This window comes from Pristis pectinata, chromosome 26 (assembly GCF_009764475.1).
Source record: "Pristis pectinata isolate sPriPec2 chromosome 26, sPriPec2.1.pri, whole genome shotgun sequence".
In the NCBI taxonomy this organism is placed as follows: Eukaryota; Metazoa; Chordata; class Chondrichthyes; order Rhinopristiformes; family Pristidae; genus Pristis; species Pristis pectinata.
In genome coordinates this window covers 17,848,177-17,860,841 of record NC_067430.1, presented here as the reverse complement: position 1 = coordinate 17,860,841, position 12,665 = coordinate 17,848,177, and the positions used below count along the sequence as shown (strand labels likewise).

Here is a 12,665-nt window from a genome sequence, read left to right as displayed (position 1 = left end):
CCCCACCAAATTAAATTCTAAATAAAACTGATTTCACTCATCTCTTCTCTGCGACTTTTTCAGATATACCATTAAATAAAGATGAAAGACAAATTGTCACAGATTTAATTTTTAGGTTTTTATCTCCGCCTTTCGTTAGATAATTCCTCTTTAAGGCAGAGGTAAGTAAGTGTGCTGACTGTAAACCGTGGGCGGGAGGAAGACGTCCTGATATGACATCAGGATTCAGAGCCCGCCTTTATTAAGCAAACTGCGGGGCATATTGCAACAGAGAAACATTTAATTAGAGTGAGGAGCCAGAGCGAGGAAGAAATAGAATGCAGTCTGCAGAAATGTTGATGTATTCACTGCTGCAGTGAGCCGGGACGATTGGAGAATTTACGCCGGATTTCCTTCCCCATGAAACCCATCAGGAGGTAGGTAAGTTTCTCGCCACTCACTGTTCTCTGTTGTCTCAGTTCCCTCGCTCCAGATATATTTGTCGGAAAAGCTCACTCATAAATTCCCTTTTAAAATTCTTTCTCATCCTTTTATTACTAAACCCTTCCGGCTTCTACTCAATTTGCTGCAAATTCCTTTGTTATAACTACAATATTTTCCAAAAAACACGACACGACATCGTGTTTATTGCGCTGCCAAATGAACAAAATACCCTATAAATCATTAGCCGTGAGCTGCTCCAATCTGTTTAATATATAACCTGAACTTAGAAGTGTTTTACACCATTTCAATATTCTTTCCAAAACGAAAACTTTTCATTGCAAAGATGTTGCAAGTGAATTTTTAAAATTAGCTTTATTAAAGCTGGTTTAGTATTGAATACGGGGCTTTTTGTATAAGAATATTTTGTCTCCGTCGGCTATTACCGACCTTAACGTTCTTTGCATCTGAGTTGAATCTAAGACCAGTTTCTGAGTTACAGTGAGTAAAATGACTGGACCTGTTACCTGGAGCCTGCAGACTTAACAGGGTCTGCCCAACCAAATCTATGTGCTTCCTCCTCACATCGGGTCCCCCTACCGATTGTTTTCAACCAGCAATTGGTAGAGAGAATGTTCAAATCTATCAGCGATTGCTGCAGACTTGAGGTATTAAAGGTTAGTGAAATTCATTAGATTCTCCCTACTGGAGTATACACAGGTATTTAAAATCGGTTTTTCTCTCCAGTAGAAGGGGTATCCAGGCTTGGAAACTGTCCAATGAATAAAGATTTAAAGCGACTTACTCGCCTCTACCCGTTTCTTGTAGCTGCCCACTTTTTAAAAGTTTGTTTACAGGAGGCAAACGATACAGTCTAAGCCGTCTGCACTGTGCTTTTATTGGATCTGTTCCAACATAGCTAAATACATTCAATTTTAAGATGGTAACCAATTTTACTAATCCCGTGATACACTAGCTTTGAGCACATGGCATAAGTACATTTAAAAACTGATAACAAACCATATATGATCCTCCCAGGGTGCCCTGAGGAAACGCTCGAGTACTGACTGGATGGAGAATATTTGGGTAGGGTAGCATGCGTTCTGGCAGTGGCATAGAGCCTGACCATCCTACAAACACGTTTTTTCTGCTGGATACAGCCCTCCTGTTGCTCACTGCCCCCATGCCACTCTCTCCAGTATCCCAAATGAGTCAATAATTTTCATGTGGGATTGTAAACGGGAAGTATCAGCAGGGGTCCAACTGGTGGAGTGAGAGAAGCATCACAATTCAATTCAATTTTGTCTAACATTTCTTGTAAAGGGTAGGAGAGTAATGAAGTATAGGAACACAGACTGGTTTCAAACATCATCACTAACCTGGCGGCATTTTGGATGTGTAGTGGCTATGCTTCTGGAATAATAATCCAAAGAACACAAATTCAAATGACCTTGCCAATGGTATCTTGAGAATTTTTCTTTAAATTGAATTCTTGTTTTAAAATGAAGCAATGCAATAAATGACAAACTATATACTTTGGGGAGGGGGTAATGCAGTACTTAAATTGGGTACCATTACTAAAGGGTATCAGTGATTAGGACAGAATAAAAGGGAAACACAAGAGACTGCAGATGCAGGAATCTAAAGTGACAAACTACATGCTGGAGGAACTCAGCAGGTCAAGCAGCATCCGGAACAGAATAAAAGGGGACTGTTACCTTGCGATGAGTGCAATAGATCTTTGAGCTTTACAGTTAATCCCATTCCATGATATTTTCCTAGAGCTCTGCAAATTTTTCCTTTGCAATTCAATTTCACAAAATTGAATTTTCCTATCCAATATCCTTTTGAAGTGTACTATTGTGTTTCTATCCTTCTGTCGGTTTATAGTTGATGGTTAAAACCTTTCTTTTTGAGAGGAAATCTCATCTATGGATACAATCAGCAGCTCCGTGTTTGTCATCTGGGTTTTGTTTTTCCTGTTAGTATCAATAAACTGCAACACCCACATTGGAAATATAAGACATTATTGGTGCTATTACTCACACTCTGTTATTGCTTCATCAAGATCAGTCATAGGAAAGCACTGCTTAGCCAACGTAATGGAGACTGTAAAGACGTATTCAATACTAAGAAATTGCAAGCTTTCTTTCTCACTCAGGTGTGACAGATCACCTGGTATCATCAGTTTTTTTTTCCATCTCTGATGGCTCCTATTGTATTTGAATTAATGGAGACAAGCCTGGATACAAACACAGCAATCAGGATGAACTGGCTTCTGTGTTGCACAGATTTCTGCGTCCAGGGTACTTTAAAGTAAGGGGAGAGGGTTTAACATTTCTGGATTTTTCTGAAGCTTTAATTAATAAAGTTAAATCTCCTGCTGGCAGCATCTCAGCTCCAGAATTAAGCATTGTGCTCTTTGCCTGTAACCATGTTTCTTTCTATACTGAGTAGCTGCTGCCAGCTTTGGAGATCTCTTCCAGTTGGGTTACACTGACTTCGCTGAGTTAGGTGAAATGCTTGGTCCAGATTACAAATATATCTTTAGTGTCTGTGATAGTAATAGAATGTATGAGGAAAAGTGTTTAGCTAGTTTGAAGGCATGTATATGGATCTTTAGGGTCCTCTATGGTTTGTGGTTTGCACTTGTGGAATTTTTCTCCTCGCCCATTTTATCTCCTCCAATCACAGAATGCTGCTTGCTCTCTTCTGGAACCTTGCCCAAGTAGGCATATTTAATGTGTAAGCTGAGACACTGTAAGCAAGCTATTTGATCAATTTAAAACATGATTCTTTTTACCTGAAATCCAACAGAAATCATTGTCAAATGTGGAACAAGAACTCTGATGAGGAATTCTTCCCTTTCCTAGCTGACATTGGTTGGTTGTTCTCTTGTATCATCACCCCTTTCTCTAGTATTGGCAATTTACATTGTAAACTTGAGTGTAAGAAATATCAAAGAAATGTATTTTTATTTGAGTTGCAAATACCTGGAAAGAAACTGGCAATCTTATTTGCATTAACTACAGTATTCTCACCACCATGGTGACTGTTCCTTCTCTGAGCAACCAAGTAAGGGTGGATAAAATATGGTGGCCTCACCAGTGGTGTCTAAATCCTGAAAATTAATTCTAAAACTTAACTGCTGCCTGAATCTCCAGCTGATTCTCTCTTGTTTAAAATTGTAAATATCATCTACTCCTAACTTAGCAGTATAAACTCAGAATGGATCAAACTGTGTCCAGTTATTAACCAAAAAGAGCTGTGTGCTGTTATAAAGCCATGTTATAATAGAGCTGGGAAAAATGCTGATATGTTCCCTGATCTGAAAGAACTCCTGCCATCATTGTAATCCTAAATCACTGTTCCTTTCTATCTAATTAAATGATATTGATGTGTATTTGGAAACTTCAAACCCTCCTCTTGCCCAAGAACCTTAAATGTTCACCCACGGTTACATACAATTACTTGAAGGGTAAATTAGTGAAATATCTATGTCCACAGGTCTCAGTCTCTGGTTCCTTCTCCACTTCAAGCCAAGTTAACCCTGATATCTGTTCAAAGCACCCTGGGTTAGGGAAAGGTTTAAAAAGAAAATTGGGACAGGGCCTAGACTATATATCATTTGCGCCTGTCAGTTTTGATGATAATAGGATGTATGAGGTGAGCATGCAGTGTTTAGCTAGTTTGAAGATGTGCATATTGGATCTTTGGGAATGCCTTTTTGGCACTCGGGTCCTTATTGCCGTTCCCCTGGGCAGGAAGGGAGCAGCAGCTGAAAGTCATAATGCTGTGTTTCCATCTTACTGGCACCTGTTTTCATTTTCCTGTAGAGGTTTCATCTATATTTTGTGATAAGTCTGCTATACTGGCTCAGTGCATAGGACTTGGTCTGTTATGGTACTGTGACCAGAAGGATTGGGTTGTCAGGCACCATGTTAATTGTGCACCACATACACCTAACACTCTAAGTATCCCTTGATTCCAGATACATTGCCCTCCACCTTACTTTATTTCACAAATGCAACACTCTCTATCCCACAACAGCCACTCAAATGAAAGTCCCTCTTTCTCTCAGCAACATCATTTTTAGCTGGTATACTTTCATGCAAGTGCAACTGACAGAAAGGAAATGAGTTCACTTCTCAAGTGTGGGTGAGTAGTGTTACTGTAATCTGCCACTCCCTTTGACATCACTGCCCTTTCTAAAAAAAAAGGTTATTCATTGTCTTTTGAAACGTAGTACTCTGAAGTTTGTTCCTTGTCTTAGAAAGGGGGCATGGTCCCTTTGTAACTGAGGTTTCCAAAAAAATTGTATTTAAAGACTTCCCAGCAGTAAAGACAATTTAGTATTAGGATAATATAGAAAACCTTGTAAACTTGGCTACCTGAACTAGCATCTGATTACTTCAAACATTGAAATATGGACATCAATCTACATCACAAATGGATGTTCATGTCACGGATGTGTCAGGGGAGAAAAAAAAGTGATATGCCTTTCTCCCCTCTTTCTAATTCCTCTTATTTTTGTATCAAATTATTGTCATCAGTGCTGAATTTTCCTTTTTCTGAGATCCAGATCAGTCAACCTTTTAATGAAGTCATAGCTCATGCCTTCTACAATACATTTTCCAGGATCTCAAACCTATGATATATCCCTTTATTTTGAGAAGGATTTTTACATACAAGATGCTTAGTCAAAAGAAAATACTGGACATCAGCATGAAGCCTCACTCTAATGAGAGTTCTGGTCTTTTAAGTATTTTATTGTTCTAGACTTCTGACTGTAATTCACTTTATCTGTGTTTTCCAATTGCTGTACTAAAGAATGATCAATGTCATAACTATTTTTTATTAATTTTCTCACCTCTTCGATGACCAATATCATTGCTCAAAAGAGTGTCATTGTGCACCTTAGAAAACACATATTGAGCCACACAATGAATGGCATAGTTAGAAGAAAGTTTTTGCCCTCTCTCCACCGGACAGCACAAGTTTGTTGAAATCTGTCCCCAAAGAAACCACCTCTCAAAATGTAAATGACCATAGTCCTTCAAATAACAAAAACATTCTGGAAATGTAGAACAGCTTAGTCAATACTTATAATAAATAAAGGATGTTTCCGATGTGTCTGTGCATTTTGTGATCAGCACATGCCACCTGCCCAAGGAAATTCCAGTCATTAGGGAATTTAGAATGATGGAGTCACAGGCATGGAAAAGGTCCTTTGGCCCACCAAAATTAGCAACGTTATCTTGCATCCATTTACACTAATCAGATGCTTATCCTATTTCTTTTTATTATTCTCCTCATATCTATCAATTTCCCCCCCACCCCCCAGGTTCTACCAATCACCTACACACTAGGAGCAATTTATCCCAATTAACCCCAACCCACATGCCTTTGGGATCTATTACATGCTGTTTTTACTATTTAGTGAGCATATAGTGCAGTGTTATAGTTTTGAGTGTGTCTGGCAATGCTCTTAGAATGCCCTTGTATACTCAGTAAACCAGGATTGAGCCTCTGGTTTGACAGAAATGGTAGCGTGAGGATGTGCCATGCCATGAGGTTACAAATTATGGTAATCTACAATTCTGCTGCTACTGATGGTTTGCAACACCTCATGAATGTCCAGTTTAGAGCTGCTATATGTATTCTGAGTTTATTCCACTTAGCATGATTGTGTATTGCCATACAACATGATGGATGTTGTCCAAAGTATGAAGACAGACTTTTGTTTTCACAAGGGTTATGCAGTGGTCATTTCTACCAATACTATTATTGACAATGCGTTTGCCAGAAATGAAATGCAGAGGATGAAGTCAAGGTTATCCCTTGTCTTGGTTCATCTGGCTCCCCGGATGTCCTTGGTTTTAATGTATCTTCTCCAATCAGAAAAATCTTAAGTTAATGAGAAAGCACTGTACTTCTGGGTTTCGTTAACTGATCTACCTTGATGGGGTGAGGTGAGTATTGCAGCCTCTTGGCTGTGGCTACAGGAGGATGAGCAAATGAATAATTCAAGAATTGCCTTTTGTCAAGGAATGCACGACTCTGTTAACTTGAAGACAGCACACAAACTTTAAAGGATTGGTGTCTTCCCTAAATTGCCAAGATGTCGAGCGCTGGACTGGCAGCACAGGAGATCAGCAGTCCACTGACTAACTGCTTCATGCATGGCACTCATGGTGTCATCAACAACAAAAACTGCTGGAATCAATCAAGTACCTTGGACAAGTGAGTTGCTCAACAGTGCACCATTTGGTTTGGGAGGTTGTACCTTCATTGATGGGGAGGCAATGTGACATGGTGTGTAGCATGATTTTATCATCAAACCTTTCTGTGAAAATAATATGAGATTTGTCAGCAAACAAGTTGAGTAATTATCAGAATAAGACCCCAGTGTGGTGGTGTTTGGTCTGTGTTGGGATTACATCTGGGTTGATTGAGAGTAGATGAAATTCACTGCAAATGCTGTAAACAGTATCATAAATGGGAAGCATGACATTCCACAAGGATAAAACTTGGCCATAGGGAAAGAAGAGAGCTTTAGGGTTGATTCATCAATAATACAATAAACATGTCAATAAAGTAATATTGCTATGCAAGTTTTGCTGATATTCTGAAGGACCCCAGTTAGGGTTCAGACTAGTAGGTTAAGATCTTGTTACACCTCCACCAATATGGGGTCTTCCTGTGCAGATTAAAATAATAGGGCTGATCCCTGGGATTAAATGGGATTAGTTGAGAAGGCACTTTTGGACTTGCAAGGCCTTGAAGTGTCTACTTAACAGCTTTGAGAAGTAAACCTGATCAATGCCATCAGATATCCCAGGACTCATTTGAAGAACAATTTGGATTTCATAATGGGAAGAGGGAGATGGGGATTGCTGTCCTTGAAGGATAGGATCAGAAGAGATCAAAAGGGTAAGATCTTTGTGTTCTATTGATGGGCTGCTTATTCAGTCATTCTTGACAAATGTGTTTTTCTGTGATTTTTTTTTAGCATCTACTTTGCAGAAGCTGCAGCCGTGACCTGTGCTTTGAATGCTGCCCCCCATAAACAGTCCTATATTGTACCTTCAACCAACCGTATGTATCTCACCTCAATGGGCTATATGTCAAAGTTTGAGAATTTACCTGTTTTATAAAGAAATTGGTTTTGGTAAAAGGAACTATGACAAGTATTTCATCAAATTGTTTGTTCATGGGATGTGGATGTGATTGGCAATGCCAGCATTTATTGTCCATTTCCAAATGTCCCTGAGCTGAGTAGGCAGTTAAAGAGTCAAATCATATTGTTGTAAAAACTAACAGTTTGTCTAATGTCCTGTGGGGGTGGGGGAGTTCCTGCTTGGGAATCATACCTAAACTTGACTCCTTTACCACTTTTTAAAGTGGTTGACTCTTAACTGTGTTTTGAATGATCTAGTAAGCCAACTTATCAAAATGTGATACTACTAGTACAAATAGATGACTTATGACAACCAGGGATGGGCAGTTACAGGTCCTCCCCAGGTTACAAATGCCTGACTTATGGACACCCCATACATACGGATAAGCATTTGTGAGACCGGCAAGATGGATGGGGACGGATTTGCTGGCTTCTCCGGGGGTGCAAGCATCATAATTTCCACATACCTGCTCTTCCCACCAACAACAACCCCCCACCACCCAACACCACACCCAAACCACGACAATTGAGCTGGGTTGAGCCGAGCAAAACTAGGAGCACTAAGCAGACTCGCTCATTCACTGAGTCAGAGAGGCTGGCCAGCGGCCGCCTTTCCCTCACCTGCTTGCTGTCCTGTCGCAACTGTTTCCATGATCCTCTCCTGAACACTGTTTTTATTCATTTCCAACTTGCAGTTTGGGATTATGAACAGTTCTTGGGACCGGAACCCTGTCATAACCTGAGGACTGCCTGTTTGATTTGTTCCTCTGTGTATCAGTTTGGTAAACTCTTTCCTTATCTATTATGATACTGTTTCATGTAGACTCAGGCAGTCTTAGGCTCTGTCCCGTGATAGCTTATTTCCTTTAGGTAGGTCCTCTTGGTTATGACTGTTGCCTAGTAGTTCCTTGAATTTTGTTTAATTACAATAATTCTTAGCTGGTCTCGGACACCTTGAGTGAGGTACAGAGATGACCAGTGGCTCTCGAACACAGACCTCAGCAAGACACCAGGATTTTCGAAGGGGAGGGAGAAAATTGTGATGCGCGTATAACATTTAAAAAAAAATAATTCCTTCCCTCCCTTCAAATAGGACAAGAAACAGAGCCACTTGGACTGAATAGACACTGCTGTTTTGGAAGCTGCCTCAGATCATCCTTCCACAAGCTGCGACCGCCACCTCTGAAAATGCAAAACTGTGAGGAGCCTTTTGTACAGCTGGAGAAGGACCAGCTGTTGTCTCAGTTTAAGAAACTCTCAGTGAACAGCAATGTGCTGTCGCCACCTCAAACACCAGTGAAGGGAGCAACTGCACTAATTAATATTGGATGTTCCAGTGACCGAAGCTCTAAGCCACTTCCCCCACTGCCTTTCTCTTGTGATGTGTCCTTTGATGATGTGGACAGTGAGGTCGAGTCCATTACAAGCTCTGAAACTGACTTGCTTTTGCGGGACTACAGACCACTGAGCTTCAGATATGGTGCTCCTAGCAGAAGGAGCTTCCGTGGATGCGGGCAGACCAACTATGCCTACTCCGAGGGTGTTGGTCAGAATAGATTGCCAGAGAATTACCACGTTATAAAAGATAGTAAACTGGAAAATAAAGAGGTCACTGAACAACCTGCTCGGCCCCACCGCAAATTACGGAGGTCACATTCAGGCCCAGCTGGATCCTACAACAAGCCCCCCATGTTGAAAAATGCAAGCTGCCTATCAAGCTCATCGCCAAATTCCAATGAGGTGAAGCCTGAGATTCCCCCTCGAGTACCCATACCCCCACGCCCAGTGAAACATGACTACCGGAGATGGTCTGCAGAGGTAATGTCAGCCATGCATTGTGATGAAGACAGACCACCAAAGGTTCCTCCACGAGAACCCATGTCCAGAAGCAATTCACGCACCCCAAGTCCCAAAAGTCTCCCGGCCTACCTCAATGGGGTGATGCCCCCAACACGAAGCTTTGCACCTGATCCCAAATATGTCAGCAACAAAGTCCTCCAGCGGCAGGCAAGTGATGGGGCAACGACACGGGTACCATGCATTTTACCGATCATTGAAGATGGGAAGAAGGTGAGCTCCACACATTACTACCTGCTTCCTGAGAGACCTTCCTATCTCGACAAATTTCAGAAGTATTTTGTGGAAGCCCAGGCCTCAGAGGAATCGAACGATTGCACAACAGAAAGCTTCAAGACATTTACAATAACCAAACCAGTGACAGTAAAACAGAAACTCGTTTCCAATGTAGACTCTCCTCAGTAGCAACAAAGAAAAAGTAGCAAAGAACAATCCCAGTCTTATCAAGGCTCCTGGTTGCAGGATCTACAGAAAAAGTAAACAGAATTGCAGAATGTGATCCCAAAACCTCAGCTAAATTCCACATATTACATACACATGTGGAATATGACTTGACCATTGTCGATAAACCGGTTCTTGAAAAATCCACAGTGAACAGGATGCCTAGTTAGGTTTTTGCTGTATAATTTTTTGTGACCTTTTTCATCAGGATGTCTCAGTTGTTTTTATTGCACTTTATCTACTTTTGAACTTTGCAAAAAACAGTGAACTAGACATTGGGCATGGTCACAATGCTCTTTGATATTTTGGCAGGTGCAGTATCTGTTTTGGCCCTTCATTGATCGTGAACCTCATAGAAAACCAGCAGAGAAAAGATTAGCTTCTCTGGCCAGAACCTTTTTTATCTAACTGTTCAGAGATCCTTTTGGTTGAGAAACTGGCAATTGTTACAGGGCAGTGTACAAATGATCATACTTGGTGTCAATTCAGCTCAGGGATGCTCAATGAAGGTCACCTCTCACTTAATGGCTATTTAAGTGAAAAAGTATTATGTTCAAGTGAAGGGATAGAATTAAAAGTCTTTTTAAGCACAGAACTGCCACAAATTCTTTTCCCCTTCCCATCTACCCAATAATTTTCAGCATTGTGTTATGATGATGGAAAATCCCAAACTTCAGAAGGAATGGAGTGGGTATTCCATTTTACCCAGAAGATTAGCAATCTGCATGCTGCTATTTCTTCTCTATTTTCCCCCCTTGTTTTGAGTGGAACTGAAGTCAGTTATGAATGAGGTTGGGGGAGGAAGGAGGGTATGCTGTGGGTAGGGGCTGCTGGTGGGAAGGGCTCATCACTAGATGTCTACTCCCCATCTGTCATTCACTGCATTTTGGCACTGGAAGCTTACCTGTTCTACACCATTCCAACACAATGCACAATATGATCTGCACTTAGCAAAAGAAATGCAGATGATCACTGGCGGTTTAACAGGATTTGTTGCAATCAAGGCCCTATTAGGTACAGGACTGAGGTGTGGTTTTGACAAGCTACCCTCTGATATCATATACTGTACAAATACCCATTCTAAGTGATGAAATAAAATGGATCATGAAAGGCATGAGTACACCCAAATCTGCCCTTGTATACATATGGTGTCTGGGGCCAGACACTGGATTTTGAGCCAGAGCCACACAGGTCCATAATAGCTACTTTCCAGGAGTTCTTGCCATCCAAAATGAGTGCTGTTTTTTGAGGGACACAATTTCTATCTATGGGTTACATATGCCCCTTACTGATTCAAGCCTTGGACTCTTCCATGTTGGTAATTAGTATCACTCTATCATCTGGAATTGGGGGAGGAGGAAGGAGGACCAAGAAAAGCTGTTCAGGAAATCAGTGACAGAAGGCTCCCTTCTGAAAGCCAATGAAAAGGAAGGAAGCTTCAAGCAGAGATTAAAAGAATATTCTACCCCTCCTCGAATATGAGTATATTGAGGGAAAACTTGGAGAAAAACAGCTTGTGTTCTAAAACAAAAAAAAATAGGTTGAGTAAAGGGAAGCATGGTAAGAGGTTCGATACTAACCTACAAACTAGTTTACATGATATAGGACTGGACTAGGAACCTACATGAAGAATCATGCAGTTACTTGTTTGAAAGGTTTTACATGTCAGAAACCAATTAACTGTATGTAACATAAATGAAGGCCTATATTTCTGCTCTTGTATACTCACTGGCTGTAACATATTTTGTTTCTATAATATTTGTTGAAAAGCTCCAGAACAATGTTTCTGTGGGTCTGTGCAGTATTATTACATTTATTTTTTAAAAAATCTTGGCTGTCTTTACTTTAAATTGTATTGTTTGGTATGGGCTTTTGATTTCTACCAGCATACAACTGCTCTCCCAACATAATTTGGCGATAAACTTGCTACTGTGACAACCTAATGTAAACTCAATGCATGATCAGGAATACACCTTCACACTGTTCAAGCTCTGACTTTGACCTGTAAACGATTCACAAAAAGTAGCTCCCTTGGGGTGTGTTTATAGACTTTCTGCTCTCTTGTAGCTTAAGTGAAGGCAAGAACAGTGACAGCAATGAATTACAGATGTTGTGCTAGGGTGGGCACTTTCATACAAACCAGCTGCACAGGAGTCAATTGTTCCCTCTTGCTTGGTGTCTATAGATGTACAGGAACTGAGACTGAAATGCACACACATGAGCTGAACATGGTGAAAGAGAATAATTCATCCTTTCTACTAAGCGTGTACTGGGTCAAAAGAAAAACTTGCTGTTCACCACCACCGGCTGTTCTAAAGTACTTTACAGTTGATTTGAAAACGTGGTTGCTGGTATAAAGTGGAAGATAATTTGTGCATAGCAAACTCTTGCTAACCGTTATGTGAAGAAATGACCAGATAATTTTTCTTGATGCCCTCTTTGTGTCCAATTCCAGCTTTCATCCTCTTCTCACAAGCTGACTCAGGAACCCACAGATAGAGTTCAATGAGTTCTGAATGTAACAGCTTAACTCAGTTGGTCAAACATTCCCCTTGAACCCTCACCTAAGTGTACATCTCCTAATATATCATTCAACTCTTACGGGAATCATAGCAGAATTTACTCTTCACACAATATTCATTAAAAGGATCATCAGAAATTACATCATGCCATTTGCCAATGTTAGTTCTTCAAGTATTCAAGTTCCATTTCAGCAGTGTCACTGGATCATGACTGTACTAAACTCTGACTGTGTACAGTTCAAGTG

The 12,665-nt window shown here is 40.6% G+C and overlaps 1 protein-coding gene across 2 annotated transcripts; it reads left to right on the top strand.

Moving 5' to 3' along the window:
• The first annotated feature begins 266 nt into the window (after window positions 1-266).
• On the top strand, window positions 267-12,360 carry LOC127583538 (ERBB receptor feedback inhibitor 1-like). 2 transcript variants are annotated; one of them, XM_052039628.1, is made up of 4 exons: window positions 267-420; window positions 6,469-6,663; window positions 7,433-7,518; window positions 8,694-12,360. In XM_052039628.1, exons 2-4 carry the CDS (start codon window positions 6,542-6,544, stop codon window positions 9,860-9,862), a joined length of 1,377 nt encoding a protein of 458 aa, XP_051895588.1. In that variant the 5' UTR covers window positions 267-420; window positions 6,469-6,541; the 3' UTR covers window positions 9,863-12,360. The 2 variants fall into 2 exon arrangements, with proteins under 2 accessions (XP_051895588.1, XP_051895589.1); XM_052039629.1 differs by having other exon boundaries at window positions 278-416.
• Window positions 12,361-12,665: the final 305 nt, after the last annotated feature.